The sequence below is a fragment of the Lampetra planeri genome, chromosome 27, assembly GCF_965212315.1.
Source record: "Lampetra planeri chromosome 27, kcLamPlan1.2.h2, whole genome shotgun sequence".
In the NCBI taxonomy this organism is placed as follows: Eukaryota; Metazoa; Chordata; class Hyperoartia; order Petromyzontiformes; family Petromyzontidae; genus Lampetra; species Lampetra planeri.
In genome coordinates this window covers 1,652,516-1,679,220 of record NC_136133.1, presented here as the reverse complement: position 1 = coordinate 1,679,220, position 26,705 = coordinate 1,652,516, and the positions used below count along the sequence as shown (strand labels likewise).

Below are 26,705 nucleotides of genomic sequence, written 5' to 3'. Positions count from 1 at the left end.
TTGGTCAGGTAAATAATCAATGCACATTTTCGATTTAAAGCTTTCGTGACTGCAGGGATTCATATTCTTGGATCTTTCGGTAATGTCACGTAGAAGGGAAATAATAGAATAAAAATAAAACATAATAAAATTCTCACGACGTTTCGGCCACAACACAAGCAGCCGTCCTCAGGTGAAGAACAGAGCTCTGAGAATTTTATTATATTTTATTTGTATTATTTCTCTTCTACGTGACTTTACCGAAAGATCCAAGAATATAAAAATCAATGCACACCTTTTAGGCTCTGCAAACATTGTTCCATGTGTATCAGACAAACCATGTTTTTTCAAGTCTCAGAACTGGAATTTTGCCAAATTTCGTGAAAAAGCTAATGTTCTGTCTTTCTGTACTTTCATTGGTGACCAAGCTGAGACCATAAGCTCACCACAGCTGAGAACCTGGTTTAATCCCAGGTGGCTGACACCCGGATTTAAAACCCATATCTTCAGGTTCTGGTTGTATATTCTTGATCTCTCAGGCACCAGGCCAGCTCCGTGACATCATTCTCAGGTGGCGTGCATTGAATTATTTTTTATTCTTTTGCCCCAACTTCATCCCAATGTTGCGATCATTGGTACGTCATGACGAGAAGAATCCATGATATCTCGCAGAGGGTTGCAGTACAATCCGAGTACAGATTGTCAATCTGAGTACAAAATGTTGGGGATATGCTCTCCAACACACCGGTGTGCTGCACTAGCAATGACTTGGTATGTTCTGTTTACGGGACAAACCTTACTAATTTACGCGATCTAACCCAAAAAACCGACATTATGGAAACATTTATCGTGATGGGATTTTTTTTTCTGGTCATTGGTGACCGGGCTGAGACCATCAACTCACTGTACTTGAAACCCCGGTTTGATCATGTGCGGGGTGACTGGATTAAAACCCAGCAGCGCAGTGGTGCTGGCTCTGCATATCAGAGCCCTGAGCTACACGGCCACCTTCGCGTGAGAGTTTTTTTTTTAATGCAGCTGCGGTAACGTGACTGGCGCCAGAAGGGCGCCACAAACAGGATGTTACTTGCTGCGTTGCATCCTGGGAATTTCTGTTTATTTATGGAAAAAATTACGTCGCGATTGAAGCTTTGTGTTGTACAGTAATTGACTATAATCAAAACCAGGTCTCACCGCGTGACTCCGTGGTAACAGCACGTGCACACACGCACACTGGCATGTATAACAAGCCCTTAATTATACTTTGTAGGCTATCGGGGAAAGTGCCGTTAGCCCATTGAGGCTTGGACGGTACACACATGAGGTCTGGGGGAGCCAATTTGTACCACACCAGCGCTGATGTTTGTAGCCAATTACCACACGCCAGGTGGAATGCATTTCAGGTTGAATCGATCTTTTTCAGAATTTGTATTCAGACTCGAAGAATACGATGAGCTATAAAGCTTTTTTTCACATGTCCAGTATATGTGGGTTAGACAGTTACAACAACAAACAATGCAACATTTATTAAGAGTTTGGATTAAAATACCGATTGGCAACTCAATTCATCAACAACAACAACCGCCATTCGCCACTAAGTGGCGGTGACGTCACCACGACGCTTGTGCCAGGCTAAGTGCACCTTGAGGCCACGTGAAGTGTCGAACGCCCGCTGGCAGGAGATCACGGGGCAGACCCAGCAGGTGCCACGGGTCGACTGACCGAGATGACCGAGATGACTGGCTGATGCACCACCTGTGCCCCCTACTGTACCAACTTCCTGTGCTTTAGCCACCCGGCGCTCCGCTCGTTGTGAGCGTCGCTCCTCCGCCCTCCGTTGTTGTTGGAGGGCGACTGCCTCCAACTGCCCAGTAGCGTCCTTCACGAGCCTCCTCCACTGAGGCCGATCTTGACACCGCTGGTACCAGTCATCGGCAAGTCCACTCAGCTCCACGTCCTCCTGTACCACATCACTCCATCTCTTCTCTAGCCCGTGCCGCGCCCGTTTAGCCCCCTCGATCCGGCCGAACAAAAGCTGTTTAGGCATGCGGTGGCTGGGCATGTGGGCTACATGACCCAGCCAATGCAGCCTTGCCTGCCGGAGGAGCTCACCGATGGGACTTTGACCAGATCTTTCAAGGATTTGTGAGCTCCTCACACAATCCAGCCTGGTTAAACCCAGGATGGATCGTAGGCAGGCCAGCCTAAATGTTTCCAACCGGCGAAGATGCTCCATTAGGGGGGTCCACGTTTTGCAAGCGTAGAGAAGGGAGGGAATGACTGTGGCCGAGAAGACCTGAAGCTTCGTGCGGAGCGACAGACCAGGTAGCTTCCACACAGCGTTACGCAACCGATGAAAAAGATATTTCCGCTCGACTGATTCGGAGTGAGACCTCTGCTGTTAAACTGGAGCCGGTCATAAGCACACTGCCCAGGTATGGGAAACTCTCCACTCTCTCCACTACTGCCCCATCACCGATTGGGAGTTGTGGGGGTGGAGTGTCCGATGGTACAAAATACCCAGGCAGGTGCTTAGTTTTGGTGGGGCTGATGGTAAGGCCCCACCTCTTAGTGACACGCTCCAGTCTCAGCAGCAGCGTCTCCAACTCCTCTTCTGAATGAGCAGCTATTACCAAATCATCGGCATACATAACGTGGTTGACCAATAGGGAGCCATCCCTTGATCGCACCCGGGCGTCGATCAACCTCCCATTATATCTGTACCAAATGGAAATTCCCCCGGTACAGCTATTGAAGGCTTCACGAACTACGTGGTCAAAATAGATGTTAAATAATGTGGGAGCCAGTGGACATCCCTGTCGCACCCCAAGGTGTACAGGGAAAGGCTCTGACTCCCGGCCACGTAGTTTTACCCGGGCCCGCTCACCATCATGAAGGTCCTTAATGATCGTGAGCAGAGGGTCAGGGACTCCGAAAGCACGAAGAACAGCCCAGAGCCCAGGCCTACTGATGGTATCATAGGCCTTGACCAGGTCAATAAAGCAGAGATGTAGGTCTTGTTGGAATTCCCTACACCTCTGCTGTAACAGACGGACGGAAAATATGGCATCTGTGCAGGACCGCCCTTTCCTGAAACCGCGTTGGGGCTCCGCAAGCCTCTCCTCAGCGTGCCTAGCAAGGCGATGTTGAATAATCCTTGCCAGGACCTTTCCCGGCACACTGAGGAGTGAGATGCCCCTGTAGTTGTTACAGTCTGTGCGGTCCCCCTTCTTAAAGAGGGGGACCACCTGGGCATGAACATACACACACTCGCACACACCCATCAGTATGCAAAACACTAACTATCACTTCACACACACCATTAACACACACATACCCTCATCAATTAGCACACACATGTTCACACCTATCAGCACACAAAACCAAGATGAAGATTCCCTTCATGTCGCCTTTATAGACTCCTGTGGCTAGTGCTGTTAGCGAGCACCTATAAAGGCTATTTAGGCACACTAAGGGGTGGTCAGCACCACACCCAGCCAACTTTCTCTCCCCAGTGCCGAGCTTTACATACGTGGCACTAGGTACTCGCATTAAGTCAACCTGGGGAAGGCCCAGGACTGGTTCCCATATCTCTTGGCACTCATGTTGCCCATGGCCAGGAATCTAACTCAGGTCGGTAGGTTCACAGCATCGTGATTTAACCACTACACCACCACTCCCCTTTGACACAAAGACAAAGATCCCCTGTATAGCCTTAACAGACTGTAGGGGCAAGTACTGTTAGCAAACACCTATGAAGGCCGGAACGGCACACGAGGGGGTGGGTGGCCAGCACCACGCCCGACCGCCTTTGTCTCCCTAGTGGCAATGTTTGCACACCGCACCAGGTACTCATTTGAGGCTGAGTCGACCTAGGCGAGGCCCGGGACCGGTTCAGATAATCGTCACTGGTGTTGGCCGTGAGCGGGAATCGAACCCGTGCCGCTGGGTTCATAGCGCAGCGCGCTAACCGCTACACTACCGCTCCCCCCCTTTGACACACACACACAAACATACACACCATCAACGCACACTCACGCATGCACGCACACACGAACGCAGGCGCTTCGGATGTCAGAAGGAATGTGCTCTGTGGCTTTGCCCATCTATTTTAGTCTCGCTAGCAATGAGCGTGGCGCCAGCGTGTGTGCTCGTGGTGCCACTGCAAGGGACCTAAGGGGGCCCGGCTTCCCTCCGGCACCGCATCACTGAACTACGTCCGGTTCCATCCGAGTCACACTAATAATCGCAGAGTGGGTGCAGTCATTTGGCAACTGGGTCCATGTTGGGGGGGGTCTCATCCCTGGTCAAATCGACCTTATCCAGCCCGAGGGAGGAATTGAGTGGGCGAGAGATATGCAGGCTTCGTATCGGTGTACTCTCAGAACTAAACTCTTGTCAGGTTTTAAAGTACACATGCGCTCACACAGCACCTGTCTTCCCCTCACAGGCTGTTGTGAGCCATGGAGAATGATTGTACTTGTGTGGTAGTGACTGTGTGTGTGGGTGCCTCATTGGCGAGATGTTAAATCCCTTACCCGGTGTGCAGGAGGTCCTGGGTATAATTCTGGCCCTGACGCTTGTAAATTTGGAGTTTTCTTGTTCTCACCGTGGTCGTGTGGTTTCTTCTCGGGGTCCTCTGGCTTTTCCCTCCCAATTTTGAAACACGCATTTATTTGGCTGTTATAAATTTCCAAATGATAAGCCACTTCGTTGTGATAGGTTGCTTCTGAAAAAGAGCAATAAAGTTCAGTGGACTTTACCTGGTAAAATAAAAATAGTTTTAGTGTAATAGTTTAATGTGTTTGCATGGTCATGTTGTGTCTTACTCGAACAGATGGTTAAGGATCCATTGTCCAAAGGGGGTGGTTGTCTGTCTCTCCTTGGGTTGGGAGGGGGGGGCAGCCGTGTGTGTCTCGTCTCACCCCAGAGTGCTTTCCATCTCTAGATTTTCTACCCAGAGTGCTGTGTATCTATAGCCATGGGGGGCTGCCATGAGCCTCTACCCATGGAGCCGTGCGTTTTTACCCAGAATGCCGTGTCCAACCTTGTAGCATGATCTTGTTTAAAGCGAGGGCTACAAAAACTCATCGTCGATATTAGACAAACCTCAAAGAAATGTTGAACACTACACAGTGACGATAATGATCTCCACCATCATAATCGCCACTATACATTTTGATCACCGTCATCTTTAGGACCATTATTATGTCAAATCTTGACTTAAAGCTTTCGTGACTGCAGGAATTCATATTCTTTGGGTCTTTCGGTAAAGCCACGTAGATAGAAAAATAATAAAAATATTACGAAATATTTTCTCCTGCCTCAGTATCTCTCCCGCTATATTTTTTCACCTGATGACGATTGCTTGTGTTGCGATCGAAACGGCGTGATATTTTTTTTAATTATTTTCTATCTACGTGGCTTTACCGAAAGACCCAAAGAACATCATGTAATGTTGTTAGAATTTAAAAGGGAGGCTGAGCCTTGAGCAGCGAGCAGGCTGAGCCCTCTCAAGCCCCAAAGATGCTACGGGGCTGTTGTGAATGTCTCAGGGTGCCGTGCGTCTCGTGTCTCAACACAGAGGGCCTTGTGTCTGCCACGCAGGCCTTATTGTAATCGTTGAGGGCATCCTCCGTGTGTCTACTTTCCGGACCAAATGAAACCGAACGTCTGGGCTGTTTGATGCTAGAAGACCTCGCGTATCGCCTCCCACACCCGCACACATGCCACCCACATTGATTTTTGGCAAGCTCATGCATATTCTGAAGTTGTCCCATGCAACACGCAAATAGCAACAGGCGTTTTGCCAAACAACCCGAATTAGATCTGGCAATCGCTCTGTGCTTGTGCGTGCGTACGTATGCACACACACTCACCACCACACGTACACACAGAAATAAGCGCCCATACACATTTTGCCACAAGTACACAGTACTTAGTCATTCACACGCACAGCGATAGGCACGCACAACCACAAGTAGACACGTACACACAGCTACAAGTCCACACATACTCTCCCGCAAGTAGACACACACAAGTTGATACAAATACAGTCAAAACCACATGCACTTACACACAACCACACGTACTCACATATGTACGCAAGCACACATCAATGTACACGCAATTTTCAATACGTATACATGCACAAAGCTGATAGACTTTGGGTGCAACTGGAGTTAGCTGGAACCTACACGTGCACATACTTGCACGCACGTACACAACCATACATATGCATAGTCACAAATACAAAGATACAGCCGTACACAAACACACAACCACCCACATGTGCATGCACAAAGACACAGACACGTACACACAAAATCACACGCACACAGGCACATACAGAGACCCAATATGCAGACAGCCACATGCCATCACACAGCCACTTGTACAAACATACAATGGCACATACACATCTCTTGAACACACCCACACATGTACATAGAGATACACTAATAGCCATACACTTAAAGATACTTACACAAAAGCGATTGAACGGGCACGCACATATCCACCGAAGCAGGCACATACACATAAAGTTATACACAATGACAAGAATCACAAACAAATCACACACAAATACACTCACTTACAAATACATGCATGCACAGCCACCCACACGCACATACAGCTACACACTTAAAACCACAAAACTTACAAAACACAAAGACAAAGATCCCCCACATAGCCTACGTAGGCTGGTGGGGCACTCACTCACAGACAGACACGCACACACGCAGGCACGCACGCATGGATACACAGCCAAGGGACGTAAGCTCACTCGTGAACCAAAATGGATCGGTGCTTGAGATAAGATTAACTGTGATGCCATTTCATCTGAATTTCAATCTTTCCAGAGCAGCGTCAATGAGTGTCGGCAGCGATCGGTCGTGCGCTTCGCGTGGGCAAAGACGGCTCGTCCTCACTTCAAATAACCGCGTTTCACGATAAGTGATTCTCCCTTCCTTCGCTTTTGGTTTTATAGCTGTGAGCAGCGTGTCGGTGCTGTGGCGGCGCAGTTACGTAACTCCGTGGGCTCTGCTTTGTGTGTATGTGGTTGCGGCCGGTACGACTTGTGCTTCAAACTTCATAGGCTTAAAAAAAAATGCAAGGAATGTACTTTTAAATGATTTTAGTGTTTTTTGTTGCATTTTCTGTCAAAGGGACACGTCAGGTTTGTGTTTAGAAAATTGAGAATTTATGCGCTTGGCACGCGGAGTGGATTTATTAGTCAAATAGCGGAGTGTGAGGTCCTGGGAGGTGGGAGTGGGGGGGTGGTGGAGTTAAAATTTTACTCTTGAACTCGTTTCTTTTCTTGTAAATATTATACTATAAACATATGCTGCATTCATTCGTGTGTTTTCTTTGAAGCCGCGCTTCAAATAATTTGCTGTACCTTTGCCTAAGCAAAGCCCACTGATCGTGTGAAGGATTTTTAACGCGGGTGTGTGGAGAGGTCCGGTGTTTTCACACCTGATGAAACCACAGCCACTGGTCGGCTATGAAATTAAATATTGAATAACATGCAGGCAGATTGTCACACAGGTTAAGGGGGCTTTTGTACACGGAAAAGGCGGTCTCAGTCAAAGTTTTCCCCAATTTTACGGCCCCTTGCTTCAAACGTTAATTAAAATCTTCACGCGCGCCAGTAACTGATACTCGGTGTCGCTGTCCGTGTTCTTGTCATTGATATTTGTGCCTCGAAAGGATGTCGAGTTTTTTTTACGTAATTTGATGTGATGGTGGTCGGTAGTAGCGCCTTACAGACTCGTCAAAAGGTTGAGGTTTTAGGTAGATTTGCTTTTTTAGATAGTTGTACAATGGTAATTTGTGAACCGGGCATTTATTAGTGTAATTTGACCGATGTTCCTTTAATAGTGCCTTGTCTTGACCTAGATAGATGACCTTTATTTATAACTAAGAGCCCATTGAGACCACGAGTCTCTATAACCCAACTTCACATTCAGCGTCTCCGAGGATCTCGGCTCCATTTTCACTGCGTGTAAACAAAGTTAACGTTCGATTTGCCTCTCCTAGCTTCAGCCGTCTTGTCACCGTAACTTTCATAATTATTCTCAACGAAAAAATACTTTCGCCGGCGAAGCGTGCGAGATGCGTGAGGGCCGCTCTGTGGTCAGCCCTGACTGGAGGGCGGCCGCGCTAAAGAGGTCTGAGGCCGTGACCCAACAGCCCCGGGTGCTGGCATCCGACCGGCTCAGGGTCGGCGGGTCGGGGGTCGGGCCGCCAAAGGTGAACGGCGCGTTTTGGGTGGGCGGGACAGCCCTGGGCAGGTCGGAGGTTGCTGACCTCGGGCCGGGGTTGAGGGCGGTTAGGGGGCCGGGCAGGGCGGAGGAGGAGACGGTGCAGGGGGTGCGGTCACTGAGGCAGGACCCCGACTTGAGGGGGGAGTTGGCTACGCTGGCGAGGGGCTGCGATTTCGTTCTACCGTCCAGGATCAAGGGTCGCCTCAAAGTCAACTACCAACGTCGCAGCGCCGAGGTGCGTGCATCTCACCGCACACATAGCCACGGCCGTGGTAGGGGTCGTGTTTTAACCCCATTGGGGTCCTAACACTATGGATTCTCCAGATTATAAGACCTTCCGGAAAGGAAGACTCATTACAAAACTTGTGCCCCGTGTTAATACAATTACACAAATATGAGTGCACACACATGCACCAACCGGAAGACAATGCGCACCTCCACCTTTTGCTTTATATTATGGGGGGAAAGTGCATCTTATAACCCGGAGGCATATATTATTTAGACCCCAGAGTAAATAAACGATAACTGATCACACTGGGGTATGAATACTATATAGGGTTACAGTTACGGTTTGGGTGTCCACCCAAGGTTTCTAACAACCTTGTTCAAATTAGCCTTTGTCTATTTAAAGGTACAATACTAATAGGCTAACGCTCAACATCATTACAGCTATGAGAATAGGAGAATGATCAAAAGTGACTGGAGTGTTAAACTACCATGGGAGGGGACGTCGATGATATGTAGTATTTTGACCCCAGGTTCAGAATTCTATGGGGGTCAATATATTAATTCACAGTGGTCCTTAATAGGCATTCTCTAATCGGCACGTTCATTGACAGTAGAATTTTCATTAATTATATTCAGAATCTCTTCGATTACAAAAGTCACAGAATCGATGATAGAATCCGGTTCAGTTGTAGTAACAACCAAACCGATTGGCACACTCGCGCGCAAACGTTCAAATCGCACTGCGTGTTATAACGTCATAAGGCACCAGTGGCAGTGCTCACCATTGACCTCGTGGTACATTCCAACAGACTCACACACACACACAGGGCTGGACTTTTCAATCAACATTTCAATATGGTCGGCAAACTAATAGCTCGTCAATAAAGAAAAAAATTAATTGCGTGCGAATATCAAAAAATGCTAAACAACCCTAATTGCGCTGGCACTCATACTGCAAGGCATTGGAAGGTTCCTGTGTGCATAAATGTATCGTAGAGCTGGCTTGTTTATTATTTTAGTAAACCATTAGCCGACCAATTATGGCTTCGATTACTCAACTCATTGGACAGCAATGAGTTGAGTAAAGTGTCACTTCTGTCACCACATGTGGCACTGGACAGGAGGTGGTGGTGGGCAGCGTTTTGTGACGCCATCGTAATCATCAGCCACGTCACGCGAGGTGTGTCTTGTAGGAGGTTTCCTGCCTTGGGGGGGGGGGGTGCAGGATGCAGGCCAGTCGACATTTCTAAAGGGGCCCGAGTAATCTGCTGCAAACACAGAACTCATTGCTAATTTTAGTCGATTCACCGAGAAAAAGAGCCCAGCTATAGGTGCGTTAGCCATATACCGATTCCCACCCCCCCCTGCTAGAGATTCAATGAATTGTCACGATTTGGGGTGATGATTCTGTTGGATTTTGTTTGGTAGTCTCGTTTTTAGCATCTCTTGTTTGTAATGCTTTTCTTAATTTCTTTCCATTTCGTGTGTGCAGTTGATGCACGCACGATTCGTTGCGTGTGTCACGAGTACGAGAATAAATTTGAATCAATGCTCAGTAACGTGCCCATCACGACCGTCTGCTGATGAGTCAAAACTTGTGAAGTGTATGTGTCTCTTTCGATTTAAAGCTTTCGTGACTGCAGGGATCATCTTCTTGGTTCTTTCGGTAAAGTCGTGTAGAAGGGAAATAATAAAATAATGAAAATAAAGCAATAAAATGAAATATTAATATAATAATATAATTTTATTGTTTTATTTGTATTATTTTATTATTTCCCTTCTACGTGACTTTACCAAAAGAACCAAGAAGATGTATGTGTCTCGCTCCGCAAATGAGTGTGGGGCAGCATACCATCTCTGTAGCCCCATGCCAGCAGTGGAAATTCCACAGTCCTCTGGTGGGGGTTGGTTTTTCCACAAAGTGGTACTGAATTTTTTTATAGAACAGGAGGGATTATGATGATGGTCATGATGATTGGCTGGGTTGATCCTTGTCCCGGGTTTTAACGGGAAACTTTTTGCATGTTCCACGTTCGTTTGATGGGGGCTGGTGTTTCCACAACCTGTTCCTACTAATTTTAGTGAACCAGAGGGATGATGATGATGATGATAATAGGCTGAGTTGAAGCTTGACTTGGGTTCGAAATTACAAGTTTTTCCTTTGTGAGAAGAGCTAACTTAACACGGCGACACCCGGCCGGTTTGACCAATGCAGGATTTTTCAAACGTTATTCCTTGTAACTCACCATGGCTTGTCTTTCCACCTTTACAAAATTGAGCTGGAACACGTTGCACAAACCTGATGATTGCTAAACAGCGCTCTCTGCGTCTCGTGAGACTCCAATTATAAATGTGGAGATGACAGCGCTGACGATATAATGCTATGACGACAATCGTGGTTATGATGAGGACAACAATTATACGATGAAAATGTTGTTGATTGTAATGATGACCACAATGATTATATGATGATAATGATGGCAACAGCGATTACAGTGATGTTGACGTATGCGTATCTCTGAATTCCCTCATGCGCAGGAAACCCGAGAGGAGTCACAACCCGAACCGGTCCTGCACAATCACCTCCCGCATGCTCCGGATCCTGACCCACACCCTCCGAGCTCCCGGATTCACAGCCTCAGCTCTTTCAGAAGCCCTGGGGAATCCGTTCTTCACACTCCAGTCTCCTCGACGCGCAAGTCCCCAGCTCCAGCGCTGCGAGGATGGAACTCGCGGGGGCCGACGCCACAGAGCGTCCTCATCTCCGAACCAGCGCCACCTCCGCCGCCGCCACCACCAGCTGCGGTCGTTCAAAACAGTCCGGATCCAGATTTGCAAATTCCGATCGCCTTTGCACAAGTGCCCAAGCCGGCGAGTCCAGGCCGGGAGGGAGTGGAGAAGCAGGGAGGTGCTGCCGGCGCCGTTGTTGTGATCTCATCCACTGTGCCTCCTGCACCGGATTCAAACAGTCTCCGTCCCGGTTACGAAACCCGGAATCTGGAATCTGGAGTTTCGCTTCATGATGCGGAGTCCGCTGTGGGTTTTCACGCGAGCTTGCTGTCCAGTGACGATGATGTCGGCAAAGGCGAAAGATTTGGCAAAGGAGGTGGCGGTGGAGCTAGCAGTGATGAGGATCTGAGTGGGGTGATGATTGCTTTGAAGGAGGTCTTCGGAGCCCTGCCTGGTGGGAGAGCCTATCTGGAAAACATGACGGATGTCACAAAGGTGCGCTGACGGGTCGATGTGTTCTATTTGTGTATGTCCATACATGTTCACGCGTGTCTTTGTTTTTCGTACATCATCGGTATCTACTGCACTTTTTCATGTTAAAATTGAGCATTCCCTGGGCCATGGAGGATGTGTATAGTGAGTTTTGGAGTCGGCACGTTGTGTCCATGTGTGTCTGTGTGTGTTCACTGTATATGGGGAGCGGTAGTATCGCAGTTAGTGTGCTGTGCTGCGAAAGAATCATGGAGAGACTCATGTTGGCAATTCAATGGAGAGAAAGATGAATGCATGAATATGAGAGCACAAATCAGAGACATGTTGACAACTGTAAAAAAAATGTAAGTGGTCTTGGGTAGGCCACATTATGGCTAGAAGGTTTGACGATGGCTGACGAACGAGACTAGCAATGGAATGGCATCCATGCGCAAGAGCAAGCGGGATTATAGCGTCACAAGACCTTGCAGGATGGCAACGGCATGGGGAGGCCTCCATCTAGCAGTGGATGGACCCTGGCTGACGAGCTTTCCCTGTTGTGACGAGGTGTGCAGGCGTGCAGGTGCTGCCCCTACTGGAGAGTTGCCCTCTTCCTCGCCGCCCATGGGGAGGAGACTGGATTCGTTACCATGGAAACCTTCACCCTGACCTGGTTACGGTGAGGGCTGCTCGACTTCCCAGCATGCAGTGGGCTCAAACAGGGTCTCGCCTTCCCAAAATTCACCACAATAAATGAAGACTCGCATACCCAGCATGCATTAGGCGTAACAAGGGCTGTTAAAGATCCGGTGATGTCATTCGGAAAAAAAGTAGGCCATTGTGTGCCGGTGTCATGGTCTAATTAAATAAATTACCTGAAAAGTACTCAATTGAGATTACACACAGCACCAACATTGCTCCCAACTGGCACACTATACAACATCAGTAACATTTAGTGACTTCACAATAGCCCCGTGCTATGAGAATGGCGCAAATACCAAATCTAAATTATTATTACGTGCCACGCTTAAGACGATTACAAGTATGCACATGGGTACAATCATGTGCACAAGCAAGCGATATTTGCGATGTTGGCAAAACAAGTGTGTATATGCGAAAGTGTGAGAGCGCAAATGAGTGAGAAGAAACGTGTGTATGGGCATGTGTATGAGAGACCAAGTGAGCGCCCATCCTCGCCACATCGTCCACCATAAGGTGACGGGGACGAGTGTATTTTTGCGTATGGGTTTGTGTTCAAGTGTGAGCGTGGGAGTGAGTTAGTAAGTGGTTGAGTGTGTATGAGTGAGTCGTTCAGGGTGTGCATGAGTGCGTGTGTGTGAACGTGTGCGTGAGTACGTGTGCGATTGTGTGAGTGTGAGTGTGGGGAGTGATAGTGTAGCGGGGAGCGATAGTGTAGTGGTTAGCGCATTGCGCTAATCAAGTTCGATTCCTGCCCATGGCCAACAACAGTGACGATTATCTGAAACGGTCATGGACCTCCCCTGGTCGACTCAGCCTCAAATGAGTACCTCGTGTGGTGTGTAAACATCACCACTGGGGAGACAAAGGCGGCCGAGCGTGGTGTTGGCCATCCACCACCTTGTGTGCCGTGCCAGCCTTCAAAGGAGCTCGCTAACAACACTTGCCCCAAAAGTCTTTTTAAGGCGGTATGGGGGATCTTTGTCTTTGTGTCTGTATGAGTGATTGTGTGTGTGTAAGCGACTGAGCGAGCGAGCCTTACAGCAACTTGTCCACCACAGGGTGACGCGAGCGAGTGAGGATGACGCGGCGAGGTTCGTGTCGCTCCTGGCTCGGCCCGGGATGGCTGGACTCACCCAGGAAGACTTCATCCCCCTTGTGCAGGTGCGGAAGTGGATAACACAGAGCTACTTCTGAGATCTATTCAAATGACGTGTGGTCCACACAGTAGGGGCGACATATTCAGAGTCACCTTGCTACAGAGATTAACGCTCGTTCAAATTGTCACATTACGATCAAAACGATATTTTTTTATTTTCCCAGTTGGCATTGAGCCAAAATAGGTATCGAGCCAAATTCACTGTGATAGGTTTTATTGTGCAGTCATTGATGACTGGGCTGAGACCTTTAACTCTCTACACTTGAGAACCCTCGGTTTAAATCATAGACTATAATACTGGTAGGAACCACCTGGTTCCACCAGCCCACAGGGGATTATTTTGTCCGTCCGTCGTGCATCCAAAAATGGGTGGGGCTGGGTGGAGAGGGGAGGGTGGGGAGGGGCAGGGTGGGGAGGGGCTGGGTGGGGAGGGTGGGGCTGGGTGGGGGGTGAGAGGGGTGGGGCTGGGTGGGGAGGGGCTGGTCACCCTGTGGTGCCCTTATAAAACTCAACGTTTCACCTACTCACGACGGCTTGTGCCCGCCCTCACAGTCGGCCATATTTGCGGAATACACCACGCCGCCGTTGACCCTGGCCATTGACCGAGCAACCCAACGTTCCTACCAGCTCCCTCGGCAGGAATGTGTTTTAAACCGAGGGTCTCAGCGGTGCTCGCTCAACATTCTAACCTCTTGAGAAACCTAGCCACCTCTACAACTCAACTGGAGATGATGACGACGACGACGATGATGATGGTAGCGATGGTTGTATATGCTATTCATGATGATTTACACTATGAGATCTCTTTTACCAGTGGCAAAATATAATGGAAGGTTTTTACCCTTTTAACTGGTACAAAACTGACACCTTTATTCAAGGCATCATGTTTGCAATGACTACAACACAAGTAGTCAATAAAGCAAACAAAAAGAAGCAACTCTGATAAGGATAATAATATGCACTGTCATGACAGTGCATATTATTATAGTTGTAGTCATTGCAAACATGATGCCTTGAATAAAGGTGTCACTTTTGTACCAGTTAAAAGGGTAAAAACCTTCCATTATTCATGATGATGATAGCTATGAAACATATAGTGATGCATTGATTCATACATTTAAATCGATTCTAATGCTCAGGATACGTGCATTGAATCACGTGCATCAGAGCTGATTATATACAGCATTTGAAAATTATATACAAAATAATTTATGTTGCGTTTAAGTGCAACTTCATTTCCAAACACTTTACAGGGGGAAGATATTTTTTGTTGTTAAGTTCACATGAAAACAAGTGGGTCTTCAGTCTTAACTTGAACAAGGGCAAAGCCTGCATGATGTTCAAGAGGAAGTGAATTCCAGACAACAAGAGCAGAAACTGAGAAGGAGCGACTTGGAACAAAGGTTGACTGTGGGCTTTGTAAGAATTTAACAAATGTTACATTCACCCTTTTCAGGCTATAAAACTGTGCTAACGATGCAGAAAAAAACCTAGTTCAAGATAGCCTCGTGTAAAACGACACAAAATCTCAACCCAGGTGATGATGATGATGGCGAGTGCTTTCATGTATTCTAGGACATTGTGGACACTCATCCAGGGCTGGCCTTTCTAAAAGAAGCTCCAGAGTTTCACTCGCGTTATATAACTACGGTAAGGCACACACGGGCATGCACATGCACACAAAGATCCCCTGTGTAGCCTTTAACGGACTGTTGGGACAAGTGCTGTGAGCGAAGCCGACATGGCACACGAGGGGGTGATGTAGCCAGCACCACGCCCAACCACCTTTGTCTCCCCAATGCTGATGTTTATACACCGCACCAGTTACTCAATTAAGGCTGAGTACTAACTAAACTATACTAAACTATTTTTTATTTTACCAGGTAAGGTCCACTGAGCTGTACAGCTCTTTTTCAGAAGCGACCTGGCCACAAATGATAGCTCAACGAAGTGGCTTATCGTGTGGAAATTGATAGCAGTCAAATACTCTAAATGCATGTTTCTAAATGTGAAGGAAAGAACCGGAGGACCCGGAGAAAAATCCACACAACCTTGGGGAGAACGTGCAAACTCCAAATATACCGGTGTCAGGGTTTCGATTTAAAGCTTTCGTGACTGCAGGGATTCATCTTCTTGGTTCTTTCGGTAAAGTCATGTTCTACGTGAGAACCAAGAAGGTGTCAGGGTTGTTAACATCTCGCCACTAATTTTCGATTTAAAGTTCTCACCACTAAGTCGACCTAGCCGAGGGCCAGGACCAATTCAGATAATTGTCACCGATGTTGGTCGTGAGCGAGTTCGTAGCGGAACGCGCTAACCACTGCACTGCCACTCCCCACACATGCACACGTACACACACGAAAACGAATAACAGCTGCCACCCTCCACTAAGTGTTGGTGACACCACCACAGCACCTGTGCAATAGGTCACAGGACACACCCAGATGTTATGGGTTAACTGACCAGGGTGACTGATGCTCGCGCACACACACACAGAGCCGAAACACTGTTTTTGTGGGTGTCCCTCAACATGCTTATTATTATTCTTGGTTCTTTCGGTAAAGTCACGTAGAAGGGAAATAATAAAATAATAATAAATTCCTATTTTCTTGCTGTGGATTTCACACTTGATGATGATTGCTTCTGTTGCAGTCGAAACGTCGTGATCATTTTTATTTATCTATTATTTCCCTTCTACGTGACTTTACCGAAAGAACCAAGAATATGAATCCCTGCAGTCACGAAAGCTTTAAATCAAAATGCTTATGATTGTGTGTGTATGTATACATGTTTTTGTGATGATGTATTTATACACTGCTGTTATCCGGGTGTGCATATATGCATGTGTGCATGCATGTGTGTGTGTGCGTGTATGCACCTGCAATCACGTGTGTGTACGTGCAGATATGTTTATGTGTGTGCGCATATGTTTGTGTTCATTATCCCTAGGTTATCCAAAGAATATTTTACACAGTCAACCGATCGTGGAGTGGACGAATTACAGTTAACGAGCTCAGGAGAAGTAACTTCCTTCAAGTAAATAACATCACAATCATCATCACATTCATCATCAGTAGCAGCACCTTAGTCATCATGGTCTTTAGCATCACAATCGTTATTATCATTATGTAATTACCACCACCATAAAATCAATGTTATATCACAACAAGCATAGTAATCATAACCGCAAATTTTATCATCTCCACAAACATTGTTATTACCATCGTCATCCGCATTACCACCACCAATCGCCACTGACTTATCACATTCACCATAACCACCACCAACTTTTACAACCACTATCATCATCTTTGTCAAAACAAGCATCACCATTATGGGAACCTCATTTGCCAGTAAAAATATGATAATTGGTTCTTTACCCTTCTATCTGGCAACAAAACTGACTGTCTCGGGTGTGGACCAATCAACTTTAAGGACAGTGCACATTATCAGAGTTATGTTCTTTCGTTTGTATTATGACTGCAGGTATTGCGGTCTATGCAAACATGACTCCTTGTAAAAAGGTGTCAGTTTTTGTTGCCAGATAGAAGGGTAAAGAACCAATTATCAAGCATCACCATCACAACCTTTTTCAGTGCAACCGTCCCCATTATGGATGTAAGGATTAATACATTTGTGGTGCTGAACTTCACGCGGACAACTTCTTCCTTTTCTGTCGTCACTTTATTTCCAAACTCAGCACATTTCGCCACCACTCTCCAGCGCGTTCTCCGCTCCCTCGCTCGCTCCGTTCCTCCCTCTCTCTCTCTCCGTCTCTCCCGACTCCCCTCTCTGCTTCTCCGCCCCACTCCAGCCGTCGCTCTCTCTCGGCTTCTCCGTCTCACTCCGACTGTCTCTCTCGTTCCCGTTCCACTGCTAGCCTATCCGTCCTCTCGTCACCTCTTCTTCCCCTGCTCCACCGCTACCCTATTCTACCTCTCGTATCTTCCTCGTCTCCGTCTCTACTGCTACCCTACAATTCTTATTCTCCCCCACCGCTACCCTACACTTCTTCTTCTCCTCCACTGCTACCCTACACTTCTTCTTCTACTCCACTGCTACCCTACACTTCTTCTTCTACTCCACTGCTACCCTACACTTCTTCTTCTACTCCACTGCTACCCTACACTTCTTCTTCTACTCCACTGCTACCCTACACTTCTTCTTCTACTCCACTGCTACCCTACACTTCTTCTTCTACTTCATCGCTACCCTACACTTCTTCTTCTACTCCACTGCTACCCTACACTTCTTCTTCTACTCCACTGCTACCCTATACTTCTTCTCATGGCTTCTTCTGCTCCGACCGTCTCCGTCCAGCTCCCAGCACAACTCCCGGTCTTACTCTCACGCTCCCGTATTTATCCCCGTCCCTATTAATTTCCAATTAATTAACTGGCGTTCCCCCAACGCCCCGCTCCCCTGGCCCCCCCGCCGCCACCTGTTCCTATTCCCAGACTTACAGGCGCCACCTTGTCCCTGACAACAACAACAACCGGCCAATCACTGCCCTGCATCCCATAATTGCCTAACGGGCCGTCTCCGTCCAGCCGTTGTCCCTCAGCAACAGCAGCATGTCCTGATACGACCCCACTGTCCCCAACCCGCACGTGTTTACAATTAACCCCCTTGGCGCGCGTTAAACCACTACACATTGATTAACTAGAATCGATTGTTAAGCTTACAACATGCTGTGTTTTACAAGGGAACTGCTTCATCCGCCGGCTTGTTGCGTCGATTACCGGCGCGGCAAGTGGCCAGCAAAAGGCTCGGCCCGATGCACTAACCTCACAGAACAATCGTTTTGTTCCTTCTGCCTCCACCGCCATGCTGCGTGACGTGGCTAGACGCTGGCGCTGGTGGCGGAAGAAGACGACATCAACCAGGTGACAGAATACTTCTCGTACGAGCACTTCTATGTCATCTACTGCAAGTTCTGGGAGCTGGACACCGACCACGACCTCTACATCAGTGCCAGCGACCTGGCGCGGCATAGCGACGGAGGTAACACATGCCTCGCCCGTTTCAACTAGACACGTCCGATTAGCACGGTGGACTACGTATGGTGCGAAAGAAGTTCCAACATACATGCATGTATAGATTTGGGGGTTCATGATGGCTGTGTCAGAGACACATTCAGTTCCCTGGGTTCAAATTCAGGTTTCAGATGCGTAGTGAGTTGATGGTCTCAGCCCAGTCGCTCCTGACTACATGAAAAAATGCACCACCTCCGATTAGCACGGTCGGCTATGTACCGCGTGAAAGAAGTTCAACATACGTACATACATCACATTCAATTGAGTTCTGGACTTAATGTGTCAGTGGTCTTGGGCAGTCGCTAGAAGGGATGATGGCCCGGTGGTCGAGGCTTAATGATGTAATGTCAGCCAAAGGAGTGGGCACACGCCCGATAAAGAGTCAACAGCGTAGATGGTGCTATGAGATTGGCTCGTGTGCGGGTGCTGGGTGGATTGTTGCATCAAGTGAGCGTAAGAGATGGTGACAGTTTCGATTTAAAGCTTTCGTGACTGCAGGGGTTCATCTTCTTGGTTCTTTTGGTAAAGTCACGTAGAAGGGAAGTAATAAAATAATAAAAATGAAACATAATAAAATAATTCTCACGACGTTTCGGCCACAACGCAAGCAGCCGTCCCCCGACAGACGTGGTCTTCACCTGAGGACGGCTGCTTGCGTTGTGGCCGAAACGTCGTGAGAATTATTTTATTATGTTTTGTTTTTATTATTTTATTACTTCCCTTCTACGTGACTTTACCGAAAGAACCAATAAGATGGTGACAGTTTGAAGGAAGGGGGCTTCATACAGCAGTGGATAGGTCTGCAAAAATGTGGCAAGTGTATCCAAAGAAATAGGCGAGTACACACAGTACGACGAACGTGCATCCTAATGTGCATCTTCCTTCTCCCATTTCAGCTATTTCCAGTTGCATGATTCACAGGATCTTCTCTGGGGCGGTTACACGGTAAGTGAGTCTGCCTGAGTGTGTGTCTGACTATAACAAAACTTTGCCCATGGAAGGTTTTCCCATTGTGGATTTGACCATTTGCACAAAATTTTTGAGGTACAGTTCACAATCGCTCCCTTTTTGCTCGACGATTTTGACGTTAGATTTCTGTACAGTACACATGGTAAAGAGTTACTCTACAGGTGCTCTAACTGCACTCTGCTCACAGTAATGCTGCTGCAGAAGAATACACATGCCATCATCATCATCATCATCCATCGTAATTTAAAATGTTTAGTTATTTTTTTAAACTGCGTAATATTTACTGTACAGGTCATTAACATGTTTATTTTCAAATTTACGTGTCCAGGACTGTACACGCCATTCTTTTATTTTCATTCTATACGTTGACTGTACAAATTATATTTAACACTGGGGAGAATTATAATAATGTTTTACTTGAAAGAAAAACTTCACGTTTCACGTTTGGGTTAATGTAGGGTTACATAAAATACAATAGAGGGGGGGGGGTGGTGCCTTTCGAGTTTGCGGATCGAGGATATGCCAACTGCTGATGTTTTCAAGAATGTAACTCCCGCAATGGGGAAAGGTTTTAGTGTGTCTTGAGTGTTGTGTCTTTGCATGTGTGGGACTTTGTGTGTGTGTGTTTATATATCTGTACGTAACCGCTCAACAAAGATGTCTTGGCGTGCGTTATCTGTGTCAGTTTGTGTTATGAATCTGTCTTTGTGTCTGTGTGTAGATGCACACAAATCAGGGGAGTAGTGGGTAGTGGTTAGCCCACGAAGCAGCAAACCCAACCACCCGAGTTATTTTCCCAGCCACGGATAACATCACCGTTAAGTGAAATCAGATCCGATTATGTGCCTCCCCTAAGTCACCGTGGTCTTGATTGGATATTTGATGTGGTGTGTAAACATCGGCATTGAGGAGATAGAGGCGGCTAGGCATGGTTCTGGCCACACCACCCCCTCATGTACCATGGCAGCTTTCATAGGTGCTTGCGAATAGCACCCACTTGCCCAACGGTCGATATAGGAAACACGGGGCATCTTTGTCTTGAAATGTACGTGTGTGTGTTCCAATGCTCCTATATAACTAAGTGAGCTGGCATTGTAGAGTGATGCCATTCACCCTAGTCTGTTACTCCATAACATCTGTGACTGTCCTGTAACCTCCTGCCAGCGAGCCTCTCCACACTACACCGCTCTAAATAGACTTATTTGTGTGCATGCATTTGTCTGTTGTAATCTTGTCTGTATATGAGTGTGTATGAGTGTGTTCATGTATGTGTAATGTAGCTCTCAGAGACACTATCTTGTTCAGTTATATGTATATGTTTATTATGAATAAAGTCCGACGATTCACTGATAATTAAACGAATAACCGTGAGTTGACTATATACAGCTGGGTAACTTCTGTGACTCTACGCGACGCTCCCCACGTAGTTGGCTGGCTACACAGGAGCGGACGTACAATCGTCACGGAGACAATATGTAACTCTAGCCTTCCAAGACTACAAGGTGCCCAATCCAAGGTGATGAAGACGACACGCTCCAAGATGACGACGGTGGCGATGACAGTTTCTTGGTTCCCCCACAGCAGCAGCAGCCCAGAGCCCTGTTCCACGCCGGCTTTGATCCACTCCTTGTCCCGGCCACGTCCCTTTTCCCCGGACACTCTCTCACCTCATTTGGGCCTGTCTGTCCCTGTCTCAATTATTATTTACGACCACTTGGGTCCCGTGCTATCCTTACGCGTGCCCGTCGCGTCAATTAGTAACCACGGCCATGAGGAGCTGTACTGTCCTTACATATGTGTTTGTGTGTATGTATGTGAGCGACGCTCGCAACAACGAGCGGAGCGCCGGGTGGCTAAAGCACAGCAAGTTGGCACAGTAGGGGGCACAGGTGGTGCATCAGCCAGTCATCTCAGTCATCTCAGTCAGTCGACCCGTGGCAACTGGGTCTGCCCCGTGACCTGCCAGCGGGCGTTCGACACTTCACGTGCCCTCAAGGTGCACATGGCCTGGCACAAGCGTCGTGGTGACGTCACCGCCACTTAGTGACGAATGGCGGTTGTTGTTGTATTTGCCTTGTTGGCCTTCCCTATCAGGTCTTCCCTGATACAACTTAACCCCATGGAGTATAAAGTTAAGGGTATACAACTGTTGTGTATGTGCATCTATGTATGCGCATGTGTATATACATGTAAACCTATGTATCGTGTGTATTGTGCTTGGTTTGTTTTTGTACACGGCTGTGGAGGTTTGCATCTGCTGGCCTTCAGAGATGCTCGCTAACAGCATTTGCCCCAACAGCCTGCATAGGCTGTACTGGGGATCTTTGTCTTTGCGTATAAGTATGCATGTGCGTGTGTGTGTGTATATGTGTGGTATTAGTGGCTCCATGGCACAGCAGGCCGGACGCATGAGCTATGCTGATTTCGTGTGGTTCCTGTTGTCGGAGGAGGACAAACGGACACCCACCAGGTACACGCATGCGCATGAACGCACACGTCCACTGTACGGCGTGTACCCGTGGCACTCGGTCGCTCTTATCGTCTCCTCCAACTCCCTTCACGTTAACCCCTCGTCTCTTCCTCGCACTCCCCCTTCCTCCATACGCGCATCATCCCCCTCCCTCATTCCCTCTGCTCTCCCGGCTCCCCCAGCATCGAGTACTGGTTTCGGTGCCTGGACCTGGATGGGGACGGCGTGCTGTCTCTCTACGAGCTCGAGCACTTCTACAGTGAGCAGGCGCAGCGCATGGAGGTGCTGGGCATCGAGCCGCTGCCCTTCTGCGACTGCGTCTGCCAGATGCTCGACCTCGTCAAGCCCGTTCGGCCAGGTGTTACACTCGCTCACTCACTCGCACTCACTCGTTGCACTTGTATGCTTATACTGGTAGGAACCTCCTGGTTACACCAGCCCACAGGGGATTATTGTGTCTGTACGTCCGTCGTGCATCCAAAAATGGGAGGGGTGGGGGTGGGTGGAGAGGGGAGGGTGGGGAGGGGCTGGGTGGGGAGGGTGGGGAGGGGCTGGGTGGGGAGGGTGGGGCTGGGTGGGGAGGGGTGGGGCTGGGTGGGGAGGGGCTGGTCACCCCGTGGTGCCCTTATAAAACTCAACGTTTAACCTACTCACGCCGGCTTGTGCCCGCCCTCACAGTCGGCCATATTTGCGGAATACACCACGCCGCCGTTGACCCTGGCCATTGTCCGCGCAACCCAACGTTCCTACCAGCTCCCTCCGCAGGACAATGTGTTTGGCTTGCTCACCGTCTCGGGCACTCGCTGTATCCTATGTGCACGGTTGTCCAATTACCCACTTGCTCGCTCACTTTTGCACTCACTAGCGCGTTCATAGCTCAAGAGCTCGGCGTCTGACGTGCACTTCCCAGTAGACTCGCCCACTTGTTCACTTGTGCACACTCGAGTGTGCTCATGTGCACAGCAGCTCGCTTACTCACTGGTGCATGTATCTCTAATACGTTTGCACACAAACTGTTATGCTTTCCATCTCACCCACACACTCACCAGAACAACACCCGCCATTCGCCACAAAGTGACAGTGATTGTCACCACAGTGCCTGGGTCAGGCCAGGTGCACTTGGAGGCCACGTGAAGTGTCGATGGCTCGTTGACAGGTCATGGGATAAAGGTGCCATGAGTTGACTAAGATGACTGGCAGATACACCAGCTGTGCCTCCAACTGTACCAAATTGCTGCATTTTAGCCACCCGGCACTCTGCACTCACTAGTGCACTAGCTCACCCACACACTTACTAGCACACTATCTCAGCTGCACACTCACTAGCGCACTATTTTACCCACACACTCACTAGTGCACTAGCTCACCCACACACTTACTAGCACACTATCTCAGCTGCACACTCACTATCGCACTATTTTACCCACACACTCACTAGTGCACTAGCTCACCCACACACTTACTAGCACACTATCTCAGCTGCACACTCACTAGCGCACTATTTTACCCACACACTCACTAGTGTACTAGCTCACCCACACACTTACTAGCACACTATCTCAGCTGCACACTCACTAGCGCACTATTTTACCCACACACTCACTAGTGCACTCTCACTTGCATACTCACCAGCGATTATCGACGCATGTTTGTGTGCGCGTGCGTGCACCTGCCTGCGTGCGTGCAGCGTGCGTGACGTTGGGAGACCTCAAACGTTGTAAAATGTCGCACATTTTCCTGGACACATTCTTCAACCTGGAGAAATACCTCGACCGCGAGCAGAGGGAGCCGTTCGCCATCACCCGGGTACGTCAACACACACAAAGATCCCCCATGCAGCCTTTACCAGACTGCTGGGGCAAGGGCTGTTAGTGAGCACCGATGAAGGCCGGCACTGCACACGAAGAGATGGGTGGCCAACACCCTGCCCTGGACGCCTTGGTCTCCCCAAGTCAGCCTTGGGAAAGCCCAGGACCGGTTTCAATATGCGCCACTGTTATTGGTCATGGGCGGGAATCGAACTCGGGTCACCGGGCTTGTAACGCAATTCGCTAAACCACTTCACGACTGCTCCCCCACGTACGCGTACACACACTGGCCAACAAGCGATTGTGAGAGAAGGAATGAGTGACCAAGCAAGTGTGCGAGTTTTGATCGTGCGAGAGAGCCTGTGCATGAAAACGAGAGTGTGATTGAGTGAGAAGTGATGCAAAGTGAGTGATCGGATGAGTGAGAGAATGATGGAGTAAGAGTAATTGAGTGATCGAGAGGGTGAGCAATTGAGACGGTGAGCGATCGAGCGAATGAGCGATCGAGACAGTGATTGAGTTGGTGAGCGATCGAGTGAGTTAGTGAGCGAACGAGTGTACGAGTGCCATTGTACTTGTACGAGAGCTACGTGTGCACACGCTGTGGCCGGCCTTAATAGGTGCTCGCTAACATCTCTCGTCCCAACAGTGTTAGTGAGTGAGCATGCAGTTGAGTGAGCGAGCGTTTGAGTCAGCGTTCTCCGTGCTGGCGGCCGTGCGTGCGCAGGATTTGGATGGAGACGCACCCGAACTGTCCGACTGGGAGCGTTACGCCATGGAGGAGTACGAGATGCTGGTTGCCAAAGAGTCCGAGGCGGATCAGCTCACCAAGGGGTGAGGATGTTGCGTTTGCGACGGTGATGTTTCTCACTGCGACCGTGTCAGTAGTTGGCACATTCGCGATTGTGTTGTCACTCACTGCGAGATCATCAGTGGTTGTGACGTTAGTAATTGTGCTGTTAGTGGTTGCAACTATGTTGGGTTGCCGTGGTGGCGAGATGTTAACTACCTCGCTTGGTGTTCAGGCGGTCATGGGTTTGATCCCGACCCCGACGCCTGTATATTTGGAGTCTGCATGTTCTCCTTGTGGTCGTGGCTTTTCCCTCCACGTAAACATTTTGGCTGCTAAAAATGTCCACGTAAGCCACATTGTTGAGCTATCATTTGTGGCCAGGTTATTTCTGAATAAGAACTAAATATAGAGCTCAGTGGGCCTTACCTGGTAGTAAAATGTTTTTTTTATTATTCTCATTTTGAACAACCCCTTCCAGGACGTCCGACGAAGACATCGACGATGAAGACGACATCCTGGCGGCCGCGGAACTCGCCGGCGAAATTAGCGGCCTCAGCACACAGAGCTGACGGTGACAAGAAACTCCCTCCTCCTCCTCCACAATCCACGTCATTGCCACTCCACCAACATGCACTTATTTTTCCTACAACCCTCGACCACCAGCTTCCATGGCATTTGAGGGCAGGACGATCAGGGAATGCAATCCTCTCCAAGGATATCTGGGGGAAGTGCCATCCCCTTGGTCAGTTTGAACCTTGAACCGTGTTCTGGCAGTATCTCTACTCGGTCCACAGCTCATCGTAGTAGGTGAGGCTGAGGGCAAGGCTGAGAGCCTGGGCTATAATGCCCGGTTAATCTCGTGTAAGGCTACAACAGCTCCAAGCATTGTTCCATCACAATCGCAGCCCTTTGTGTATGTGACAGACGGATGAACGTGTGGGGGTGTGGAGAGGGGAGGGGAAACCGTACACAATCGTTCCTTCTGTCCATCCGTCGGGAGAAAGCTGGACACGTTTGATAGGCGCTATTGGCGCAACGCGTGAATGGTTAAGCGTGATGCATTACACGCGTGAGGTATGTGTGTGTCGCAGTCCGTATGCGGTATCTCGTACGCAAACTTGACCTGTGTATACACCCGCGTGCCCGTGTTGGAGCTGACAGTTCTGGAAACTCGTGTTTCCGGACTTTTGTATGTTACTGTTATGTTTTTTTCTAAATTATTTTTGTTTTTTTCCTCCCTATCGCCATTACCGTCTTGAGATGAAGGGGGAAAAAAAAGGTTTGTTTGGCAACTCTCGCCGAGAGCGGTTGAACGTCCGGGGAGGATGGCTGCTGAAGATGACGTCGTGGGAACTACAGTAAAGCCTTGGATTGCGAGCATAATTCGTTCCGGAAACGTGTTTGTAATCCAAAGCACTCGTATATCAAAGCACTCGTACATCAGTTGTGATCACGTGACGCTCGGCAGACAAAGCGTACACACCTACTACTCGTATTGCAAGACCTCGCTCGTTTATCAAATAAATTGCTCATCTTGCAAAACACTCGCAGACCAAGTTACTCGCAATCCAAGGTTTTACTGTACTTACGAACTACCGCGTCAGCTTTCGTGCCCGTTATCGTACAGCTCTCCCGCGTGTTTGGTGGCTGTGGCCCACGAGCCGTTCGACGTGCCGACGTTTTGCGCTGGGAGCTCCTTCAGGAGGCAAATTCGGTTGCCGTTTTGAGAGGAACGCGCAGCAATTTTCAGTTGCAAATGCAGAGGCCGTCGTTGTTGGCAATTTGAATTCGGTTCCTGAAAAAGCGTCCAGATTTCAGTTCGTTCAATGCCCAATGACGTGCGGGAACAGCCATACAAAAAAAACACATGGGAGGGGCTAGACATCTGAAGTCGGTCACTTCAGTTGCGTCGCATCCCCCACGCGAGTGGGCAGCACCACCTCGTATACTATGCAAAGAGTGTTCGGCGCATGACAATCACAGCATCGCTCAATTTAAATAAACGATTTAAGAAAACCACCAGAGTGACGGGTAGATATCTGCGCATGTGCCATCACTTTCACCCATGTTGCTGTACGCTGCTGCAGGGCTCC

General features: G+C 48.5%; 1 protein-coding gene across 1 annotated transcript in view; it reads left to right on the top strand.

The window, feature by feature from the left end:
* LOC144727972 (uncharacterized) overlaps window positions 1–26,628 on the top strand; it is a 43,965-nt gene extending 17,337 nt beyond the window's left edge. Inside the window, exons 4-15 of the mRNA XM_078607132.1 lie at window positions 11,016–11,702; window positions 12,254–12,357; window positions 13,439–13,541; window positions 15,112–15,186; window positions 16,486–16,572; window positions 18,384–18,540; window positions 19,469–19,517; window positions 21,922–22,011; window positions 22,194–22,369; window positions 23,699–23,817; window positions 24,547–24,653; window positions 25,091–26,628. Coding sequence (XP_078463258.1) covers window positions 11,016–11,702; window positions 12,254–12,357; window positions 13,439–13,541; window positions 15,112–15,186; window positions 16,486–16,572; window positions 18,384–18,540; window positions 19,469–19,517; window positions 21,922–22,011; window positions 22,194–22,369; window positions 23,699–23,817; window positions 24,547–24,653; window positions 25,091–25,181 — 1,845 coding nt within the window. The 3' untranslated portion in view covers window positions 25,182–26,628. The remainder of the gene's footprint in view (window positions 1–11,015; window positions 11,703–12,253; window positions 12,358–13,438; window positions 13,542–15,111; window positions 15,187–16,485; window positions 16,573–18,383; window positions 18,541–19,468; window positions 19,518–21,921; window positions 22,012–22,193; window positions 22,370–23,698; window positions 23,818–24,546; window positions 24,654–25,090) is intronic.
* The last annotated feature ends 77 nt before the right edge of the window (window positions 26,629–26,705 follow it).